Source organism: Anabrus simplex, chromosome 1, assembly GCF_040414725.1.
Source record: "Anabrus simplex isolate iqAnaSimp1 chromosome 1, ASM4041472v1, whole genome shotgun sequence".
Classification (NCBI taxonomy): Eukaryota; Metazoa; Arthropoda; class Insecta; order Orthoptera; family Tettigoniidae; genus Anabrus; species Anabrus simplex.
In genome coordinates, this window is record NC_090265.1 from 940592850 (window position 1) to 940617452 (window position 24603).

General features: G+C 38.9%; 1 protein-coding gene across 1 annotated transcript in view; it reads right to left on the bottom strand.

Moving 5' to 3' along the window:
- ecd (ecdysoneless) overlaps positions 1-24603 on the bottom strand; it is a 197796-nt gene that overhangs the window by 153165 nt on the left and 20028 nt on the right. The window contains exon 2 of the mRNA XM_067136676.2: positions 17265-17382. Coding sequence (XP_066992777.2) covers positions 17265-17382 — 118 coding nt within the window. The remainder of the gene's footprint in view (positions 1-17264; positions 17383-24603) is intronic.

The following is a 24603-nucleotide window of genomic DNA, read 5'->3' on the forward strand; positions in this document are numbered from 1 at the left end:
GGAATAAGGCAACATCCACCTTTACGACACTGTGCCATACAACCAAGGCCATACCATCATTCAACATTTACTGCAACAAAAACAATAACAGCTACATTTTCAATAACAAAGCAGATGTTATAAAACAACGAAGGATGTTCCCCCAACTCCTCAGTAAATTGTTTCAACTCCAAATTGTCTTAACATCGGCACTTTACAAGATTGTCAATTTTTATACATGTTTTTATCCTTAATCGATGATTCGACTATGAATATTTTAACATTTTTTAACAAATGTTCTTATATCCACAGCAAAAAATAAGAACTTCAGAGTATTCCTTAACTTCAAAGTTTTTATTTATCTTAAAACTCTGTTCAACAATGTACAAACGCACTACGGTTATCTGTGACCTGGATCCTAGGACATTCTTTAAATTTGAATGTGTTTTTATAACATATAACCCATGTCAACGATTTTAAACGTATTTAAAGGCAGATTTCATGTTGATTATTGTTTTCTTTTGATTTATTTATTTACTGTGAACTGATGATGATTCCAGGGGAATTGAAACCGGTTTTTCACTTAATGAATGTTATGTATTATAGTGTGTTGAATGGTGGAACAACCCTCAATTGATTCCTATTACAGTACAACCTGTGATAATAAAGTTTGGTGAATGAAGTCAGAACGGTCAATCCGGCAAAACTGGCGACACGCAACGCTGCACGTGCGTAGCAGCAGGTTTTGACCACCTGCTCCCAACGTTGTTCAGTTGAGCATCGTGTGTGTGTGACGTGTAAGACCTGTTTGACACAGTGCATGTTTAGTGCATTGTTCTGAACTGTGAACAGGAACATGAACGACCAAAAGATCAATGTACAGTCTTGTTTTAAGCTTGGCAAGACACCAAAAGAAACGCCTGCGAAGCTGGTACGTGTTTATGAAGATCAAGCACTGTCCTTGAAGTGTGTGTACAAGTGGTTTGCCTGTTTTCGAGGAGGCCGGGAAAGTGTCGCTGACAACCCCCGTAGCGGAAGACCGGCGACCGCCGTCAGAGACTAAAACATTGAGAAAGTGAGGACATTAATCACGAACGATCGGAGATTAACTGTGCGCAGGATAGCAGATGAACTGCAGATTACCCTGAATACGTGCAACAAATCGTTACCCAGAAGTTAGGGAAGAGGAAAACGTGTTCTCGTCTTGTGCCACATTACTTGACTGACGATCAGAAGCAGTCATGTTTAGAGGCTTCACAGGATTTTGTCGAAACGGCAGATGCGACACCAAATTTCTTGAACTGTATCGTCACTGAGGATGAAACCTGGTGTCTCAGGTATGACCCTGAAACAAAACGGCAAAGCATGGAATGGTGTTCTCCGGGATCCCCTCGTCGGAAAAAGGTCCGAGCCGAAAAGTCACGCATCAAAACGATGCTCATCACCGTTTTTGATTGTTAAGGCATTGTCCACAAGGAATTTCGACCCGAGGGAACGATGTTGAATGCTGCATTGTACAATGAAATTCTGACCCGTTTCATGAAACGTCTACGCAGGGTACGGCCCCAGTACGCACAACAAGGTTCATGGTTTTTTTTGTCCATGACAACGCTCGCCCACACACAGCCAATATCGTCAAACAGTTCACGGCAAAAAAAAAAAGGGTGGTGCAACTTGAACATTCCCCATACTCGCCAGGGTTTGATACATCCCACTCTGATGAGTCTAGTGTCAGACCTAAGATGAAACGCTGGTTGATAGAGTGAAAAAAAAAAAAAAAAAAAAAAAAAGGCCTACATCAGATCTCAATCCTCCAGACTCCTTCATATTCCCATGACTCAAACTCGCTTTGAAAGGAAAAAGATTTGACGATATTGCTGACATCCAATGAAACGTGACAAGGCTTTTGAACACCATCCCAAAGTAAGCTTTCTTGCAAAGTTTTCAGGATATGTACCGCCGATCTCAGCAGTGCAAGTTATGGGAGGGGACTATTTTGAAGGACAGTAAGGTCACTGTCGTGCATTGTTCATTTATGTTGATAGTACAGGACTACTCAACGAACTTTATTGACACAGGTTGTATATCAAATAATTCTGGTAAGGGTCCCATATGCTGGAACCATACTCTAATTGAATCGGACATTTCAGAAACAACACGTTACATTTTCTTAGTTTTGAGAATTAAAAAAAGAAACACCTTTCCATTTGAGTAAAACTTAAAATACTGACACTAACAAATTATATATGGTAAACAGGTGTGTTTTAGATCTACTTGTGAAAATATTTTCAAGTTGATTCGAACACCCACATTTAAATAATAAAAGAAGTGCACATATGCTATTTCTGCAGTAATGTGGTGATTCCCATACATTTTGACAGTTTATATTGTACCCATATAAATGGTACCTTACGGGAATGAAAGGATACTTGGTTTAACTGGCATTTTATTCATGCATACGCGCAGACCAGTTAACAGCTGAAAGGCAGGGCGTCCCACTGAGAGAAATGTGAGCCGGAAATGGGTCGAGCGGTCAAGGACATGTGGGCAACGTCACAGCGATGTGCTAATGTCATGCGAAAAGTTTGGGGAAGGGGGTGCCAGAATTCTAGAATGATCCGTACTCTCGTAAGAGGGAATAAATCACAGTTAAGCTGAAATCTCGACCAATAATAACTAATTGCGAGATTACGTCACTTTACTAGTTCATTGGTCGAGAGGTGTAATGTTAAGATGATGCGAAGGAATGAATATTCTTCTTTCTTTTTCCCCTCTCTGAAGAAGTAAGAAGATGTGAAGGGATGAACATTCTCTTTCTGAAACAGTCTAGATGATACAACTTCGTCTTGTATACTACATCTGGAAACTTCAAATACGTCTACGTAATCTTATGGACTTTGTCTATAAATGTCTTATGAGTTCGTATTGTAGCTTCGAGTTTAAATTTCATTCTATGATTGATTTTGTGTGGAGTACTTCGTTCTGAAGTAAACTTGGGACATTTCAAGTTGTAGAGAAGAAATTATTATTTCACGAGTGAACTTGTGAATCCGCTGAACATGAAGTCGTGCGTAAGTCAGCTAGAGACAACTTCAAGCAGTTTATGGTGAGAGTTATGCAATTGTAGGACATTGAATCAAGATATTAGCTAGGAGTTATACATACTGGACATTATTCCAAGGTGAACATTAACTTCTAACATTAACCTATAAGTCCCCTTTTATAAAAATGTAGCACCAATTATCTTAAAGTTTTGTGTAAACTGAATCTTAAAAAACTTTGAATGATATGTGACTAGATTAACAATGAGCCGAGGACAATAACTTCTATTTCACTATCTTAAAAGTCTAACACCATATTTCTTTTTCATGAGAATATTTGTATGCAAGTCTTCTTGATGAACATTCCCCGAGTCTTGAAGTAAATGATGCAAAAGTTAAGAACTTCAATCAAAAACATTTTGTTTTACCATTCATTGAAAAAGATTGGTCGTTAAAATAGCTTAACCAGTCTTAAGACGTAACAAATTATAAATCTAAGTAGAACATGAAGGAACTTCAAACTCCATTTTTACATGGTAAAATGCATGTCTTCTTTAACTTAAGAAAATTGTGGCTGGAGTCGGTCTACGTCTTCTCTAACATCTGGTTACATACGTCATAACGCGCTGCCAGAGGTCCCATTTTGAATCAAGAACATCGTTTAGCACCCTGGGGAAAACACGGCGTCCGCCTCATTTTCATGCAAAAACTTGCTATAGAATACTTAGTAGACCGACTCCAGCTCATTCTCCTAGAGATAGAAACTGTAAGTTCAATTCCATGAATTTCTCCTTCAAAGACTTTGGCATGATAGCACAGATTCGTTGTTTGCTTCATCAACTTCTGCAAAGTTTTAAACGGCGAGATGCTTTCTACCCCATCTACATCCAATGATGGAGAAAAAACCACGCCTTGAGCTTTTTTGGGTGCGGGGTTACCTCTTGTATAAGAGCCAAATCGATAGCCTCGGACTTGAACTTCCTGACGAAATTGGCCACAGCTGATTTTTTATGTTGTAGAACTTTCAGTACTATCCCCTCCAACACTAGGTTTTGTTTTCCCCTTAATTGCTTGAAATTTGATCTGCTCACATCTAAGCTTGGCCTTAAGGCCTTGAGCTCTTCAAAATCTCTTTGATTAAGGGCCAAAACAATTGTCCTTTCTGTGTCATGAGTAGTTGTTGCATTCAGTACTCTCCACTCTTTTGTCGGAAGTTTGGTACCATCTGATGTATCCTGACAAGTACATCATCAACCTTCATCTTGTCAAATGGAGGAGGAAGTTTGGTGATGACCTTTGTAGTATTCAGCACCTTCTTGGCTTCTGCCACCTCCAAATTCTCCCCTTTCCAAGGGTTGCAATTGGCCACTGTCTATTCCAGCCAGCTTTTAGTTTCTCGATTTGCACAGATCAGTACCATTGCTCCACTTTCCAGCCTTGGAGACTCGAGGAAGCCTGGAAGGCATCCGCCCGACAGTGGTTTCATTTGCGCTATCAGACCAGATGAAAGTTCCTTCAAGTCTTCCTCCTTCAGTTTCCCGTGTGGAAAGGTTTTAGGTATTATTGCTACATTGAATGCAGTTAGACTTTCCGAAAAGACATGACCATCTCTTCTTTCTGTTTCTTGGCGGGCGGTTTTGTAGCCGAACTTGATGGCATACTATTTCCTGACCTTGGCCTTTTGGGCGTTGTTGGAGGAATAGCCTCTCGCCGATCCCTCCGTCCAAGTTCCAGCTGCTATTTTGACTTCCTTCCTCGCTCCCTTCCGTTCCTTGTAATATGAACTGTTGCGACATGGTCTGTCGATATGATATCTGTTGATTTTCGATGCAGAAATCTTCAGTTCTGTCTCTACGGACGTTCCTGGTTTGCTTTTGGTAGCAGTCTGCTCTACTGGAGCTTCTGTTGCCATTTCTTGTTTTGAGTCGGTGACAGCCTGTCCAATTGGGACTTCTGTCTCTATTTTTTCATCTTGGGCTTGCTCCTGGATTAGCTCTACTGGAGCTTCCATGGCTTCCCTTGATGTCGAAATTTTTGAAATTGGTTCTTTATAAGCATCCATATTTCAACCAATCATAGAGGTTTTCGCCCCTTCTAGGGTCCTGAGCATCGTTCTCACCATCTGTGGTGAAGCATACAGCCAGACATTGTACTCCTGCAATTCAGGTTCTCCATAGCAGAAACCACGCCTCTCAGTCATCCATCCCCTCGCCCGAACCTAGCCAGGTTTGTTCCCCCTTCAGTAGGCCTACACACGTGGTCTCCACTTGGCATTATCATGACAGAGTTCACAGCCATGCCTTTTCCCCTAGGTTGGGATTGCCCTTTTCCCAACCCGCGGCTCGTCCAGGCTACGTAGAGCAAAGTGATGTCTTGGTTCCAGCACCCCGCAGTGAGCCTTCACCTCAATCACCAGCCCCACTTCACCTGAACCACTGTATCACCCATGTGGAGGAACCATGGATGCCTCTCTAGCATGTGTGGGTGAGTAATAAGTATAGATAAAAAATAATATGTCCTTCTGGCAATCAGTTGTGCAGGGACCTGCGTTGTCAGGTGGATACTACTACTGAGTACATGGCGCTCCCATCCGATTGGACTGGGGTATACAATCTGGGCTTTTGTGTGTAATTGCACATGTAAGGGAACCCTCCGCAAAAAGCACACACATAAAATTTTGATACGGTCTACAACTAACCCTCAAGAGAAAAAGAAAAATAAAGACAGGACCGATGGTCACATGATCCTTTTAGTTGCCTTCTACGACAGGCAGGGATTACCTGTGGATGTATTCAGACCCTCTATGCAAAGGGGTTACAATACATGGTACCAACGCCACAATCCATTTCCGCGCCTAGGTCGCCTCTTACAGCAGGCAGGGGATATCATGGGTGTATTCTTCGTTTATGTCCCCCATTCACACGGGGTAGTCCGGCTCAAATCATTGATTTACAGGTGTCATCTGCCCCGTTGTACTGTCTGGCACAGAGTTCTGGGCATCAACAATGGATAGCAAGAGCTCTCCGCATAGTGAATGCTCTGTTGGATACTACGTATCTCTCTTCATGACCATACAATGAATGATACCATTCGGAAGGAGTTCAGATTGTCACCAATTACCGAAAAGATGACAGAAAGCAGACTTTGCTGAAATGGACATGTCCTAAGGGTGGTACCCTCCACCATCGCCAAAACCACTTACCGCCAGGAAATCAAAGGCTACCGACTACATGGGCAGCCGAAGCAGGACACTATCAATGCTGATATGGAAATCGTAGGCCTGAACTCTCAAGATGCACTTGACTGAACAAAGTGGCATGCCAAGATCTGAAAAGCGGGCCTTGTATGTGTGGGAATATGCTAGGATGATGAAGTCATTTTTGTCTGAATTTTACTTTTAATTTATCAATTGGGTGAACAGTATGACTTTAAAAAAAATAAAAACATCTATGAATAAAATCCATAAATCAGATAATCTAAACACAAATTATTGTATAACCAAAATTAAAGTATTTTGATGATGATGATTGTTGTTTAAAGGGGCCTAGGTCTTCGGCCCATTAAAGTATTTTATCATCAAAATGTTTGGAAAACATAAGCAGTGCTTACCTAACCTCCATCTCGTACGTAATGAAATGAACAATATTGCTCACTTTAATGACAAATAAGTGTATGCCGTAAGTACTACATGTATATTTTCTTTGTCACAATACTGTAATTCATTGTTTCCGGGAAAAGTCGCCAAAATATGGCGAATTCTGAGGGCAGGGTGTCGAACTTGAGAGATAACATACCCCCCCCCCAAATAAGCACATGGTAACCTTGTGCTATTCATTCGTTTAATAGCCCAAATCATTTAAATCTAGCTGACCTAAGTCGTTCCTCCATCGATTCATTTAGACCTAGGTTAGATCAGATCTCGTCATTTTTCACGTGATGCCGTGTCTTTTGGAGGGCAGTTCTAAGAAATTTCATTTCATATGCTTGAATCCTACTACAATCATTTGATGTGTGTGTGTGCAGCTTTCCAGAGGATATATAAGGATGGGAATGAAATATGACTTGTACAGGATCATTTTTCTTCTTTGTTGGACTTTCTCATCCCATAGTAGGTGTCTAGCGATACCGTAAAAGTTAGAGCCTTTGGTTACTCTGTTATTTCTATCTCAGCTCTATTATTACTAGCCATTATGCTTCCCAAGGTGTACTACTTCAACTTGGTGGTCCTGTATTTATATGTTGCATTTTGTATTCTGTCTGTTGATTTTCAATGCTACTGTTTTTGATGGGTTCAATTTCATTCCTTAACTCCAATTTTTATTAATTACAAGGCAATAGCATTATTAAAACATACTAATTTGTATATTTTATGTCAGAGAACATGTATGGTTTACAAAACAAGATAAGTACTAGTAGGTCCTTTCTGTGTGTATGTAAGTAAGCAGTTATATGGCACAGGAGGTCTGAAACCAGACCAGTGTATAAACATGAGTAGTTTTGTTCAGGAGCTGACTGCCTTCTTACAGATACTATTGATTGCACATGCAAGCACATTGCACTAGGTTTGCTGCACTTAAATTCAATGTTGCTTACTATACTGCCATCCTGGGGGAATACACATCCTAAATACCCACTTGAAATCATCTACCTGTTCAAGTTTTGTATTCCCAACCTGATATTCAATTCTCTTATAGGTTTTTTCCCTACTGGCAACACTTTAGTCTTGAAAAGACTTTCTTTCATGCCATACTCATTGAATATTATTTTAAGCTGCAAGATATTAGATTGTACGGTTTCAGTAGACCAATGATATAGATGTTGATTCCCATTGGGGAATTTGTAGTGTCCAATAACGGACCATTTATATTGGCATTCAGTAGACTAAGTTGTCCGCATACGATAAACTGCTTACTACAGTTCTACCTAACTGAATCCCTCCCTGCCACCTTATAACTTTGTAACTTAGCCTTTATCTCCTCATTCCAAGCACTCTCCTGCCATTGATCATACCCACTTGAACCAGCAATCATTCTCACTACTTGTATGTCTGTTACTTGTAACTTATTAATAACATACAGGCCTACTGAGGGCATCAAGGTAGACCCATTCTTTTATTTCTTGTGCTGTAGATCCATGTAAACAATGAAAAATGCTGTAGATCCATGTAAACAATGAAAAACAAAGGTGAAAAATTCATTTGTAACTATTTTGACAGGTGTTTCTACAAAACAAAAAACTGCATTTTGTGTGACGTAATATTAAGGGGATATGATGGCAGAAAATGTATTTATTCAAAATATATTCATATGTAGAGTTACATGCTTGTAAATAAAAGGGTGCGTAGATTAATTACCCTGTAAGTTAATCCGAGATCTTACAAGAGCCATGCACCCTACTCTGTCAAACATTATTTTATATAATCAGTATTTACAAACAATTTTGACAGGCAATGTAAGATATAGCAAAATGAAATAATTTACCACCTGAGCAACAGCCCTAAATAACATTCTACTGTAGACGGTCAATAATATTTAATTGTTAGAAAGGCACTTCAAAAAATAGAAGGCAAGGTGCTTGTTATTAGCATCTATTATTGTTTTGCAGTGTTTGGTACTCATTTTCGGAGAAACTGAAGGCAAAGTTTTCATTTTCCTTCAAATGATTCATAAGGAAAATTATTTCAGGATGGATAGACAGGCTTGGTAGTGTTCAAATCAGTAAAGAAGATACATGTGCTTTGTGGAAAAATTTGTCACTCTGTACCAAGGAGTTTACCAGTAACTTGGATGGAAGTGCAGAATATAGATTAATAGGTTTATTACTGCCAAGTGAGCAATTAGATCAGCTTGCCAGTGCAAAGTTTGGAGAGACAGTAGTTTATGCATAGTGATGAGGATAATAAACAAGACCTTACGTGTAATTTACATCTAGTTGTGACAAGTATCAGTCTGTTACACTGCCAACTTACTCATTAGAACAATATTCCAGGAGCTTTTCCTATAGTTATTAAGCTAGTGTACAGAGCACTAGCCTCACCTGAACTCCTCAAGAAATGTATACATATGTGAATACACAGAACCCTAACGAGAATTTACTTTGGAAGAGATGTCCATAGACAACCTTTCTTCACAGCCATTTGGTAAAATGAGCTGCTTTTGAAACTGCTGTAGTCTTCAATGATATAAATTAAGACAGGATTGTCATTCCTGCAAAGTTTGGATTTGGACCTGGATTCTTTGGAGAAAAGACAGTACAGAAATTCAGCAACATGCTTGTCATGAAAGCAATATGCTACTATTCTGAACATGGCACAATAACAAAGAAAAGGAGAGGCAACACGAGATTTGCAGAGATCATGAGGGAGAGAAACAGCGTAAGGAACTCCACTGCTTTTCCTATTTTTCCCCCCTCATTTTCACAATATTCAGAAGATATGTGCATTTCTTTTTCTTTCAAAATTATTTACAGGATTGTAATGAAACTTGACACACTATTTCTACCTTAGGTAATGTTAATTTTGACTGGAAGCATTTCTTGATATGCCCATTATTTTGGTAGATGGGGTCTCACCAATTGGTATGAAAAATAAATAAATAAATAAATAAATAAATAAATAAAAAGCTGTTGACCTCCATCTAATAAACACCTCAAAATATCATTTGAAAAGAGTAATTATATCCCAAGAACCAGCATCATTAAAAAAAAAGCATAAATGGTATTAGTCTTATATTTGAAGTACAATGAGCCACTGTTATGAGGCTTTTGTTGGAATTTTCACCCTGTCAAGAATTCTGACTGTAGTGCTCTATGAATGGCATCACATATAATGGGAACAAATCCACTGATGTATTGTGAGCAATCCTAAATGTGTAAGATGCAGACATGTATGAGTCACCAATGTCCAGAAACCTGTAGGCCTAAATAAATATATTTCCACTGTTCATTGTAGTACCTTCAAATTGAAGACAAGGATGGAAGAAGGGCGTAACTCAAAAAACACTCTTTTGAGATAAATGAGTTTAAAGAATTACAATATCAAACACTTTTCTCAGAAATACAAAATTGTGGTATATTATACTTAACTACATTCTTGATTATTTCATAATATGTACATCAAAAATATTTATACATTTTTTGGTTTGTTGTCAATTTTGTATTTTGGAGTTACGCCCTTATTCCATTTTCAAGAAACATTTTCATTGAATTAATGTTTTTTACATTGTTGGAAGCATGTAGACAAGTTTTACAGGTTAGAACATTTGACAGGGCACAACATATTATTAGGGGAGCCACTATATCGAGAATTTCCTTCTCCCACAGATTCAGCTCTCCGGAAAATATTTTCAAACCATGCACGTGCACCTGCGCATACGAAGCTTACTAAATTTTTTACAACTTTTAATTTTCTGGGTTCAATACCTACGCGAGGGACTGGAAAGTTATCCAAATTATCTTACAGACCATATATCCTTCAATAACTGAAACTTGTCATGAAACGTAATATTATAATTCTGGCTTCCTGATACAGTTCCTTCAGGAGAGTGACATAATATGACATACTTAGGAATTGAAAACTGAAGTCCTTTTCTTTGTGGTGTTGCAAATGACAGTGGGCTGAGAACGGCAGATCATTCTGATAGTAAGGATTTAGTATCCGAATCATCTGAGGTTTCATTTGGTAAATATTCACTGTCATCTGCTGAAATATCAGATGTTTCTCCTCCTGACATTACTCCTGCGTCAGCTGTTTCGAGTCTGATGAGTGATGATTGCTGGATCGCCCTAAGTCAGCATTGGAGCGTATTTTAAGTCGGACATGAGTAATATTTGGAAGAACGGCGCAACTCAATATAGCACATCACACGCCATCTATTGACACTACCGATAAGCCATTTAGGTAGTATCTAGAAGAGCCTCCAAGGAATGTATATACGTAATTTACCGAATAACGCCACAACCTGACTTAAGCCCTTCTTCCATCCATGTCTTCAATTATGAATTCAAATTGATGTACATAAATGCATCCAGTGTTTTCAGTCCTTTTTTATCAATACTTTATTGCTTGTTGTTTAAAGGGGCCTAACATCGAAGGTCATCGGCCCCAATACTTTATTAGCAACCTGTAGAATGCAAAGAAATGTACCTGCCACTAATCTTTTATTTGATATATTTTGCCATGGGCATAGTTGTTTCAGAGGTGAACATCACTTCTAACTTTAAACCTTAAAAAATTGTTGTGAATAATGAATTTAACGATACTATCAGCCTTTCCTCAAAACATATACTTTTTCTGTAATTTGTTTTGTCTGATGTCTATTGGTGACTTCACTTTTTGCAGTAATTCCTTATAAGTAGGGCTCGGAATCAAGCATATTAGCATATTTTTTTCCCTGAATAGTACACATTGAAAGAAGCCTTTCGGTGGTATTTTCATCTCTCTGGGACCAACAGAATTTAAATTTATCCAGCATATAAATGCATAAAACAGCGATTTTCAGAATAGAAGCATATAAATGCATATTCTTGTGGTTTTCGTCTAAATAGTTTGTTTTTCTTTGAATCCCCCCCCCCCCCCCCCCCCGAATTCTGGCCTTGACCATCCTTACGGTTCGAAAACAGAAATAAGTATTGAAAATTCTATCTGGTGCGAATAATAGAACCACAGGTTTTTAATCTTTAACGAGGTCATTCACACACCCTAATTGTCCTCTGCCGGATTACAGTGCGACTCGTCAGATAAATTCTGAAGTCACAAGCATCCTTTCACTTTGAAATGTGAGGTATTTTAGTGGTGTGCCTATTTTCGAAACCAGTATTGTTAAGGTAGCTTTTCCCATGAAGTGGTGGAAGATCCGACCCGGTTAAGTGAAGTTTCTGCATTCTACTCTCAGTTCTCAGTTCGTAATTGTATCCATACGTACCTATCGAGTTCTTGTGATTTCTAAGTACGCGATGTCTAATGTCAAGGAATCTCTGAGGGTTTTACTCCGACGATGTGCAAAGGAAGACCCTGACTCGCTTTCTACTGACGGAAAAATTCTTTTCTGCAAAATGTGCGAAAAAGACGTAAGTTCTTACTGACATTTTCACATCTGTATAAGTACATTTTTGTTCATTTATTTTTCGAGCGTTTTGCCAAAGAAGAATAAGTACAGTCTGGCTATAATTTCAATGCATTCTACACATGCTCAGTGAAGACTCTGATAGTTAAATATCTCTTACAGTCGTATGACATGTCAGAGACCCATTACTGAACAGTTCACCCTTCATTTTATGCATTCCTGATCCAGGCTTGCTGTGGCCAACCTTTTCAGATGAGGAGGTAAACAAAGTACTCGCACTGGTGACTGACACTGTTTACTACATGATTAAGGCTGGAACGAGCCTCAAGCTTCTCTAACCGAAGATGTTACTTGTCTTGCCCATGCAATGCACAGAGTTGCTGAGGAGCTGCGCGAAAAATCGTCCAGCGTCAACAGCGTCATTTCTTCAGTGAAGAAAGTTTTCGTCAAGGCTCCTTCTCGCGTCTGTGCCTTCAAGACAATGCATCCAGAGCTGCCTTTACCTCACAATCACATACTGACGCGATGGGGAACTTGGATCTTGGCTGCCTTGTATTACGCTGAAAATCATAGGGAAATTGAAGAGGTAAGACTATTTGAAATGTTTAAATTCTTCTCATTTTCAAGGTTTTCTCTATCATTCTTTTCATGCCTTTTATGTTTACTTCATCATACGGCGCCTAATTTTGTAATTTTCTCAGTTATTCTCCTCGGCTAATGATTTTCAATTATATTTTTTCCAGGTGAGGAGGTGGACAGCAAGTACATCGCGGAAGCTAAGGCTGCTTTTAAAATGAAGGGCTTGATGCCATCCTTGACTTTCATAAAAGCCTACATGGGCGCAATTCCTGAGGCCATCCTAAGGTTGGAATCACGAGGGATGGAGTTGGTTGAAGTGGTCGCTACAATACAAGGAGTCATTCGAGAAGCCGACTCGTGGCCTGGAGAGACTGGGAAAACCACGAAACAAAAATTGGAGTTCGTGCTGGCTCGAAATCCCGGTTGGAGTGCAGTGTTGGACTTGGAGAGGATGCTGCGTGGGGAGTCTGCACCGTCAGATGATTTTCTGAACTACGCTGCACAAGAAGCAGCATCATTCAAGTATATACCTCTCGCGTCAGTTGACGTTGAGAGATCGTTCTCATCAATGATACTTTCATTCAAAAGCGAAAACATAGGAAAAATTCTTGTTGTACAGACCAATGCAGATCTACTTCACTGACTCGCCTAATTCTGAACATTTTGTAAATGAACTTTTAAACTGTAACTTTTATAAGAAAACTCCTCGTATATATACTTGAAAATTGAATTTGAGTATATCACAGTATATCATACATACAATAGGGAACGTGCATGATCCGGGGTTTTAATTAAAAATATGCTAATCTGATTCAAAATTGCATGCAGAATTCAAAAATGTGATCAGAATGTACAAATAATAACTCCAAACATGATAAAAATCTACGTAAATGTCACGTCACGCAAGTACGAGATCTCATTGGCCTGACGTCATCGTACAGGTTGACTGAATTAGCAGACGAAGTAACACATAGTGTGCTGTGAGAAGCAGGATACACTTCGCGTATTTCTACTTTACGTTAGTGTCTAGTATGGTTAAATTCGAGGTCTATACATTGAATAATAATCTGAGTGGTATATTTTAGACTTAAAATGAATCCTGCCCAGACAGTGAGGCAGAAAACTTATAAATGGTGTAGAGTTCCGATGTGCAATAGCACATCGCATACCATACCAAACAAATTGTTTATAAACGTTCCAAAGACGCTAAAACTAGGGAGAAATGGATTTTGGCGAGCTGGAGAAATGCTGGTGATATATCGGAAAAGTCTACAGTATATTTTTTTGAAGATTTTAACGTAAGATGAATTTGTTTGAATTTTCAAATCACTTTTCCATGTCAGCTGTTCTAGTGGCAAAACTTTAAATTTTAATGTATGATGCTTTCCGTGGTTTCCCATTTTCACACCAGGCAAATGCTGAGGCTGTACCTAAGGCCACGGCCGCTTTGTTCCCATTCCTAGGCCTTTCCTGTCCCATCGTCACCATAAGACCTATATGTGACGGTGTGACGTAAAGCAAACAGAAAAAAAAAAAAGTAAAAGTCACAGCACCCAAAGACATTCCTGTATTGAGCGACTAAAATGTCACCAGGACACTTTTCTTTCCTGATATGCTCAGCTTGTTAAAAGCCAAATGTAATTAATGTTATTGGCTTCACGCCCCGCTAACTACTTCTACGATTTTCGGAGACGCCGATGTGCAGGAATTTAGTCCTGCAGGAGTTATTTTACGTGCCAGTAAATCTACCGACACGAGGCTGACGTATTTGAGCACCTTCAACTACCACCGGACTGAACCAAGATCGAACCTGCCAAGTTGGGGTCAGAAGGCCAGCACCTCAACAGTCTGAACCACTCAGCCCGACTTGTGAAAACTAGATGAAGTCATATTTATCTTTATCATGTTTAACTTTTTCCCTCCACAAGGATATTTAATTCTCTTTCATGGGCCCCGAAAGTGGGTAGGCCAGTTGTCCCAACCATAAATATATATATTTTTGGGAATGATAGATTATAGCCCTATAGTACTATGATCTTTCTTTCTTTCCTTCTTTCTTTCTTTCTTAATCAGTTTATCCTTCAGGGTTGGTTTTCTCTCGGACTCAGCGAGGGATTTCACCTCTACCACTTCAAGGGCAGTGTCCTGGAACGTGAGAATTTGAGTATGGTGATGCAACTGGTGAGGAGGGTCATTACCTCGCCCAGGCGGCCTCACCTGTTATGCTCAACAGGGGCCTTGTTGGAGGATGGGAGGATCGGAAGGGATAGACAAGGAAGAGGGAAGGAAACGCCCGTGGCCTTAGGTGCCTGGAGGAGAAGTAGGAAAATACGAAAAACCACTTCGAGGATGGCTGAGGTGGGATTCGAAACCCTTCTACTCAGCTGACCTCCCGAGGCTGAGTAGATCCCGTTCCAGCCCTCGTACTATTTGTTTTCAACTTTCATGGCAGAGCCGGGAATCGAAACCGGGCCTCCGGGAGTAGCACACATTAACCACTACACCACAGAAGCGGACTAGTACTATAATGCAACCTATATGTTTATGTTAGTGCTGAAATCCGATTTCTTACTGCTGAAAGCCCTAAAATGTAATGTTATTCTTTAATAGGGGAATCAGTCTAGAAGGAAATGTTGAAAGTGATGTGATATCTATCCAGGTTCGTTGTTATCCTAATACTATGGGTTACAGTACATTGCACGTATATAAAAGACGCCACTTACAAACTTGCTTGTTATCCGCGAATTTCTGCGGCCACAAAAGTCACTATTTTTCAAGAATGATGACATTTACACATGATAGATTGTCTGATTGTGCTGTTTTGAACCTTTCTTCTGTCATTTTGAAGTTATTCGCGATCATGAATAATAAACAATCGGCTTTTAGCAACGGCTGATGCACAACGGCTGGTAGAGCTCCATGCGGTACTGGATCGTGACGTCACAGCGCGCCGCTTACGTCAGAGGCCGTTTCACTCGCCTTGCGGAAAGGCACTATTAAATATTTTTTTAATGGTAGAAAACAAGGCAACATACCACAATGTAATACGTTTACGTACTATTTCATTGGTGTACTTTTCAAAAAAAATATTTTTGAAAATGATGCATGTTCCCAATTAGAAAATAAAGCTCGTATGTAAAGATATGTTATTCGTTTCACTTTCCTTTCTATAGTTTTTAACGGTGTTTTTCGAGCATATTATGAACATTTAATCACATATAATGGGTTTCTCGAGCATATCTATGGAGCATATAACTTTTTTTAAAAAATCATATCTAACATATAACACATGGTTTTCGAGTATATATGTAGATTTTATCGAGCATATCGATCCGATCCCTACTTATAAGTATTGGTGGACATTCGGTACTGGTTCCAGAATTTTTCTTCGTCATTCCACAACTACAAAGGCACACGTTGGTGGAATTCTCCAAGGCTCTTGCGTTTAGGGAAAATTTGCCGTGTTCACTGTGATCATCTGGTTCTTTCCTTTCTCCTAATATATTCATACATTAGAATATTATCTTCACCTGCACTATCGTTTTCACAATGCATTCTTTTCTGCTCGTGAATATGAATACGTCTGTAGCTTGTACAGTACTGGGCGGGAGTATCAGCTGTTTCCGTGCAGTCGATCCCTCTTGATCGATGACCAGTGTGACAAGGCAAATGAATTTAGTCGTTAGTACTCGATGGCAGTTGGTTGCTCTTGATGGTTTTATGCTCTGTGTGACAGGGGGCTTAAAAACTTTCATCCTATTTCATTGCTCAAAATAAAACTCAGCATCAACTGCCATTTTTCACTGTGTCACAATGAGTTTCCAGAGCAAGTCACAACGATAATTTTGAGAACCATTATACAGGCATGAACTTGGCACTGGAACTAACTAAAGGTCAGTTCATATACTGTAGTTTATTCATGAACTTTTGTATGTTCCCTTCAATAAGTGGGGATATACAGCAACCCTGGCTATGGAAACACTATGCATAGGCTACTGACAATTCACTGGTGTTGGCAAGTAGCTGTTTTTCAGCCACAGTAGGTAGAAACTTACTCATACTCTAGCTGGATGTCATCCCAAAATAGGTTACAGGAAGAAATAAGGATTAAGGTCAGGTGAGTTTGTTTCCAAGATTAGTGCCTCCATCTTTGAATTATCTGAACCAATTTAATGTTGTTCTGATACTGACTCCTACCTCACATATCCATTCAGATTCACACCCTTAAACTTTTCTCCAAATGAATCCGAGAGGCACTTGAATTCTGTCATTTTGCGCATTCCTAAAAATACAACAAATATAAACAAATTGTTTATTGCCTAGCAATACAAAGACAAATGAACAGAACATGTAAAGGAAAGTAATTTTCAGCCATGTATTGTCTTTTGGTTGAACAATGTACTATTATGTACTTGACACAACCTAATAGCTGAAAGCCTACTTTAAGTATAATGCAGTTATGTACAAAGAGATCATTAAACCAAAATGTTCAATGTTAAGTCAACATAACTAATATCCCTTTTATTGAAGTTGCTGTGTTACAAAAAGATGTTGTAAATATACATGACAAGGAACCAACATTAAATCTTAAATCTCCCCTCACCTCACAATTAATCCATCAATTTCCAACGTTAACTGCCACAGTAAATAAACAAGGAACCATTCATCTTCTATGTTATCTCCAAAATGTGAAACGCCATAAAGATGTGATGGTAAGGAATCTAGAAGAAAAGCAAAATAATATTACAAATATATCAATAAGATGTTCATATTAATTACACTTACAATTGTAAATTTTAAGCTATTTGAATAAATTAGGTCTGGAGAAATTGCAGAGAGTTTCCTTAGAGATGCGTATACTGTCAATGCAGACATTGAAGATCCACAACCTGTATCCAGTTTCAACTGGGTCAGGAACGGAATGAATGAAGCCCCATCTAATGGCGAGGATAGGAACTGTGCTGGCTACCGAAGCCTGTAGCACTCCTCTGGGGCTTTGATAATGACCGACAGATGAAATGAAATGATATTGGAGAGTGTTGATGGAATAAAAGATGACAGAGAAAACCAGAGTACACGGAGAAAAACCTGTCCTGTCTCCGCTTTGTCCAATACAAATCTTACATGGAGCGACCAGGATATGAACCATGGAAACCAGTGGCGAGAGGTTGCCACACTGCCGCCTGAGCCACATAGGCTTTTTTAACGCAGACACCATGAACCTACTTAACTACACTGGCGTAGCAGGGGGAGAGGTGGTACTCCCACGTGGCGCGTCCCAGGTGGTGGATAAGGGGTCCTAACCGGCTTGCGGGTGGTGGTGAACTTGAGAGAAAGTAGCTCTCGCGGACCAAACACACATCCCCTGTGAGTGGGGGGTGCAGGCAAAGAATACACCCACAGTACACCTGCCTCTAGTAAGAGGCGACTAAAAGGAGCTACCAAGGAATGACTGAATTAGAACCATGAGACTACTTGTAATTAGTACCCTCATGCGGGGAACACCACAGGTCGCTTTTACTTGCGCGTAGTACCACTATGTTAGGTACACAATATGTTTGTGATTTGTAGCGAGTGTGTGAATCAGGGTGAGTTTTACAAGTACCTGTGACTAGTATCACTATATGAACGACACCATGGGCCTGCCTTGCCTATAAATAATACCCATTATGTGAGGAAGACCACGGGATAGTACAAGTCCCTGTAATTAGTATATCTATGTGAGGAACATCGTAGGTTTGCGTTGCCTGTAAATGGCGCCACAATGTGAGAAACATTATAGGTCTGAGTTATATGTGCGCATTACATTACCTGTGAGTGGAATACCACAAGTCTACGCTACTTTTGATTAGTACAGCAACATGAAAAATAGCATGGTTCTACTTTTCTAGCGATAAGTACCATTATGAGGGACCGATGACCTGGATTTTGGACCCCTAGACTACAAGCATCATCGATTCAGGATTGTGCTTTAGAAAGCAGTCCCTTGGTCAGTAATACTATTGTTTAATGCTAATTTCTGGGAATGTAGGACATTACGGGTCGGATCCACTGATTGTTTAAAATTCATATCCATTCATTCTTCGTCATCATGTTTTGAATTCTGGTCAGTGAAAGATTTTGGATTTTTAAATTGTCATTACATTTTTTCTCATTTCATACCATTAGAGGCCGATGACCTACATGTTACGACACATTAAACAACAAGCATTGTCATCAACATCAATGCAGACACTATACTACTGAAATATTCCACGTTCAATATTCACAATTAGGGACATCAACTAGATTTTGTACCCACTCAACATACTATAGAGCGTATTCTTGAGTTCTGTATTCAATTTTATTTTATTTGTGGTGTCTTCTGTTGTAAGGCCTGTTTCCTTCAGATTCTCCCTTACTTCTCTGATCCATTTACATCCTGTTGTGGTATTTTTTGAGGTAAGATTGTGTTGTACTAGTTGTTTCAGAAGTCTCTAATACTGCATTCTCATGATATGTCCAATGAATCCCAGTCTCCTCTTACGCATAGTATCTGTAATGGGTTCTAACTCTTTGTACATGACTTGGTTAGGTATTATCCACACTGTCCATATTTCTGGTATTTTTTGTTGATGCAGGTTCTTCCGATCCTCCTTTCACTTTTCTGATGTCTGCCATTGTTTGATTGTTTATTCAGGTGAAAAAGTGCTTCTGCTGCATATGTAGCTTGTAGCTTCTGGTTTTATAACTGTGTTGTAGTGTTTTATTTTTGCATTTATTGATAGACATTTCTTTTTGTACATGTCCCATGTTAATTTTTGCGCTTTAACTAATCTATTTGTTCTTGTATGGACTGAGATTTTTTAATTTTTTGCTATTTGCTTTACGTCGCACCGACACAGATAGGTCTTATGGCGACGATGGGATAGGATAGGCCTAGGAACTGGAAGGAGGCGGCCGTGGCCTTAATTAAGGTACAGCCCCGGCATTTGCCTGGTCTGAAAATGGGAAACCACGGAAAACCATCTTCAGGGCTGCCGACAGTGGGGCTCGAACCCACTATCTCCCGATTACTGGATACTGGCCGCACTTAAGCGACTGCAGCTATCGAGCTCGGTATTTTTTAATTTAGGTTATGTGTTATTACTTCTCCAAGATACTTAAATTGAGTTACTATTTTGATTTTATTATCATTTATGGTAACTTCTTTTAGTTGTGTTGATTTTTGGCACATAATTTCTGTTTTTTCAAATGATATTTTGAGGCCAATTTTGTTTGCAATGTTTTGAAGCTCTGATATCTGGGTTTTTGCTTCTTTTATATCAACTGATAGTAATGCTAAATCGTCGACGAATCCCAGGCGATTCGTTTTGATTTTTCAGCCAAATTTATTTTTGGGGACATTTCCTAAACCACTCCCTCATTACTGAATGATAAGAATTTTATTTGGTCCGTACTGAACTGAGATTACAATTAAAATACAAATATATTGTGGTTCCACTTCTTCATACAAGAAAACTTATTAATGCAAGGTTACATTATAAGTCAATCACAACTGGGACCAGTTTCGACCTCTAGTCAGTCATCTTCAGCCTGTCGTTCAAAAAGTGCAAGGTAAAAGTTCACTGGCGTAGAAAACAAACTTTTTTCAACTGATGAAAGTTCAAAATCGTATAAGAAAGATGCATTAGGTATTCAAAGGTCTTTTAAATATTTCAAAAGGTGCAAGGTTAAAAATTTCACTAGCAAATAACAGATGTAGAAAACACTTTTTCACAAGATAAAAGTTCAAATCGCATAAAAAAGATGTACTGGGTATTCAAAGTTTTTATAAATCTTGATGTGGAGATAAATAATTATCTCGATGTTGGATCTTGTAGTCATATGTTCTATAGATCTACATCATAGCTGAGAAGATTGAATAATGGTCTCCCTCAAGGCTCAGTCTTGGCTCTTCTCCTGTTCAATCTGTATACATCAGATTTGCCAGAAAATCCAGAAAATTTTGCTATGCCGATGATATAGCTTTAGCTACAAGTCATAGTAACCTGAAAGAGACCGAGAACATTTTAACTGATGACCTTTCCATTCTTAGTGACTTTTTTCGGAAACGGAGACACTAACCAAACACCAGCAAAACTGAGCTGTCCTGCTTTCATTTCCACGGATATCTTTCGTTTTTCTGCACTATTCCTTTTTTTTTTTTTTGGAGGCTTTCCTCACATCATCTATAGGCAGCTGTGATATTGTTCAAGAGTGCTTGGGTTATTGGTATTTTCTGGATGATTTCATAGAATCTTATTGCATTTTGAACCGTACGTTGTACAACTGTGTTCATGTAGATTTTCAACATACATTTTTATTTATTGAAAAACCACTCTTGACAGAAACATTTCCATGAGAAAATATTAGACCAAGTTTAATAAATTGCCACAGTTCCTGATATTTTATGTTCCCCATCAATAAGTCCGAATAAAAGTCATGAAGTCTTGCAGATGAACTTGTATTTTCTAAATAAGTTTTGAAATATTGCTCAAATGTAATGTGTGGTTCACAACAAAGACTACTGTACTGTGTTTTAGCTTTTTCAGCAAAAACATCAGAAATTCTGTTAGCAGTGTACAATGATTCTAATAATATGTTAACTCTGTTTTCCTTGTTTTGATTGACTGAATATTATGTTGGGTTCCAAAGATGACAAACCTTGTACAGTTCTGTACTTAGGCCTAATAGGACATTTTCCTAATAATTTTTCAGTGACTTTGATCAGTATAGTTTGTTAAGTTTGACACTCTAATCTGAACTTTTGAATATCAGTTTCCTTTGCTTTAGTTTAAAAAGCTTTTTGGTTTGGAAAACGATATCAATATTTTTCAAGTCACGGTAGTTGAGCTTATCTTTTAAGACCAAGAAGAAGAGAGCAGATGTAATAAAAGGTAGTTTCACACTTCTTATGAACCTCTCCAACAAACTATGTAAAATGATCTGTAAATATATAAACAAAAACCGGAGTTAGTAGATCCGAAGTTGGATATTTTCTTAGAAATGGTTCACATTCTAGGGAGATGTTTTTGAAAAATGCCTCTTTGCACTTGATGAAACTGCCTTTGTTTGTTCTGAAATATTTCTTAATGATTTTGTATTCAAAACTTATCTTGAATCAATGAATTTCTTAACACTATCAAAAATGTTAAGTCTGTCACTACAAGCCACATTATCTAACCATCTAGTGGTACAGTATTTTAAAGGAAATACTGTATTGCCAGCAAGAGTGGTATATTCTGCACGGTGGGCAGGAGAATCATTGAAAATGTAATGTGCATCTCGCAAAAAGTCATGCACATTCCACTTTGCAGCTAGCAGACCAGACCCAATTGCTCCATTTATCACATGTAGCCCATAAACTCCAATGTTAATAAGTTCTTTCCCATCAGGATTCTCTTAATTCTATCTTCTTTTTCATAAAACTCAAATTAACATTTGGGTCATCCATTGAAACTTGAAGAATTTTTTTTTTTTGCTTTTGCCCAAAAAAACACTAGGTTTGCTCAAACATGAACGGGAACAGTTTGCAAACTGGCTGACGCATGCGCAGTATGGAAAGAGCATTCCAACAAACTTCAAACTCAAACGAGGACCAGGTTGTTCCAACAGACTATGGACCGTTCATGAACCAGTTTGCAGACTGGCAAAGCAGTTCGTGCTCCAGAACAAGAACTGTTAATCAGTGACATGCGCAGTACATCAAAATAACTGTGAGCTGTGCATTGTGGTCCATAGCTGTCACTCGGTGAAGCGTGAACAGCTGATCGGTCATCACCTAGTGCGAGCAGAGGACACGTTACACGTACAGTTAAATAGAAGCACGACGTTGTTACATATACAGTAAAAGTTACAGAGTTAAAGAGTCATTTGACTGCACACTAAGAGACACGAGAATGATGCATGACGATTTTGAAGGCGATTCCGATGATGATCTTATGAACTTGGACTCCAGTGGAGATGACCTAGGGATATATTACAATATCCCAAAAGCGAAAAATGAAGATTATTTAGGCAAGTTATTACAATTTTTTTTTTACTTGTCTGAAATTATGTTTAAATGATATTTATTTTCACTACATGTAACTCATAATGTAATAACCAAAATCCGTTTTTTTTTTTTTTTTTCCCCTCCCTCTCTCTCTGCCTATAGAAGAAACAGTACCTCTCAATGAAAATCAAATGTTCAAGGAGCATTTTCGCGTCAGTAGGGAGACATACATACATTCATTATCCTTATAGACTGTTATGCTTTTCAGCGTTCAATCTGCATGCCTCTGTGAATTTACTAAACATCGCCACAATCCTCTATTTGCAACTAGTGCTGTGGCCTCATTTAGTTCGATACCTCTTATCTTTAAATCGTTAGAAACTGAGTCTAACCATCATCGTCTTGGTCTCCCTCTACTTCTCTTACCCTCCATAACAGAGTCCATTATTCTCCTAGGTAACCTATCCTCCTCCATTCGCCGCATATGACCCCACCACCGAAGCTGGTTAATGCGTACAGCTTCACCCATCGAGTTCATTCCTAAATTAGCCTTTATCTCCTCATTCTGAGTACCCTCCTGCCATTGTTCCCACCCGTTTGTACCAGCAATCATTCTTGCTACTTTCATGTCTGTTACTTCTAACTTATGAATAAGATATCCTGACACCAGCCACCTTTTGCACCCGTAAAACAAAGTTGGTGTGAAAACAGACCGATGTAAAGATAGTTTCGTCTGGGAGCTGACCTTCTTCCAGAATACTGTTGATCGCAACTGCGAGCTCACTGCATTAGCTTTATAACACCTTGATTCAATCTCATTTACTATATTACCATCCTGGGAGAACACACAACCTAAATACTTGAAATTATTGACCTCTTCTAGCTTTGTGTCACCAATCTGACATTCAATTCTGTTCAGTTTCTTACCTACTGACATCAATTTAGTCTTCAAGAGGCTAATTTTCATACCATACTCATTGCACCTATTTTCAAGTTCGAAGATATTAGACTGCAGGCTTTCGGCAGAATCTGCCATTAAGACCAAGTTTTCAGCATTAGCCAGACTGCTTACTACATTTCCACCCAACTGAATCCCTCCCTGCAATTTTATACCTTTCAGCAGACGATTCATATAAACTACGAACAACAAAGGTGAAAGATTACAGCTTTGTCTAACCCCTGTAACTACCCTGAACCAAGAACTCATTCTACCATCAATTCTCACTGAAGCCCAGTTATCAACATAAATGCCTTTGATTGATTTTAATAATCTACCTTTAATTCCATAGTCCCCCAGTATGGCGAACATCTTTTCCCTCAGTACCCTATCATATGCTTTCTCTAGATCTACGAAACAAACACAACTGCCTATACCTCTCGTAGCATTTTTCAATTACCTGGCGCATACTGAAAATCTGATCCTGACAGCCCTCTGTGGTCTGAAACCACACTGGTTTTCATCCAACTTCCTCTTAACTACTGATCGCACCCTCCCTTTCAAGATGCCAGTGAATACTTTGCCAGGTATACTAATCAATGAGATACCTCGATAGTTATTGCAATCCATCCTGTTCCCTTGTTTATAGATAGGCGCAATTACTGCCTTTGTCCAATCTGCAGGTACCTTACCAACACTCCATATTAATCTTACTACTCTATGAAGCCATTTCATCCCCGCCTTCCCACTATACTTCACCATTATTCCTGCTGCGTTATGGCAATGGAGTTTATTTACTATCCTTTCCACTTCCTCATGCGTAATTTCACCAACATCATTTTCCTCCTCCTCACGAGCTTAGCTGTTTCCAGCACCACCAGGAAGATATCTTTTTACGTTGAGAAGATGTTCAAAATATTCCCTCCACCTCTCCAGTGATTCCCTGGGATCTATTATGAGTTCACCTGAATTATTCAAAACACTGTTCAT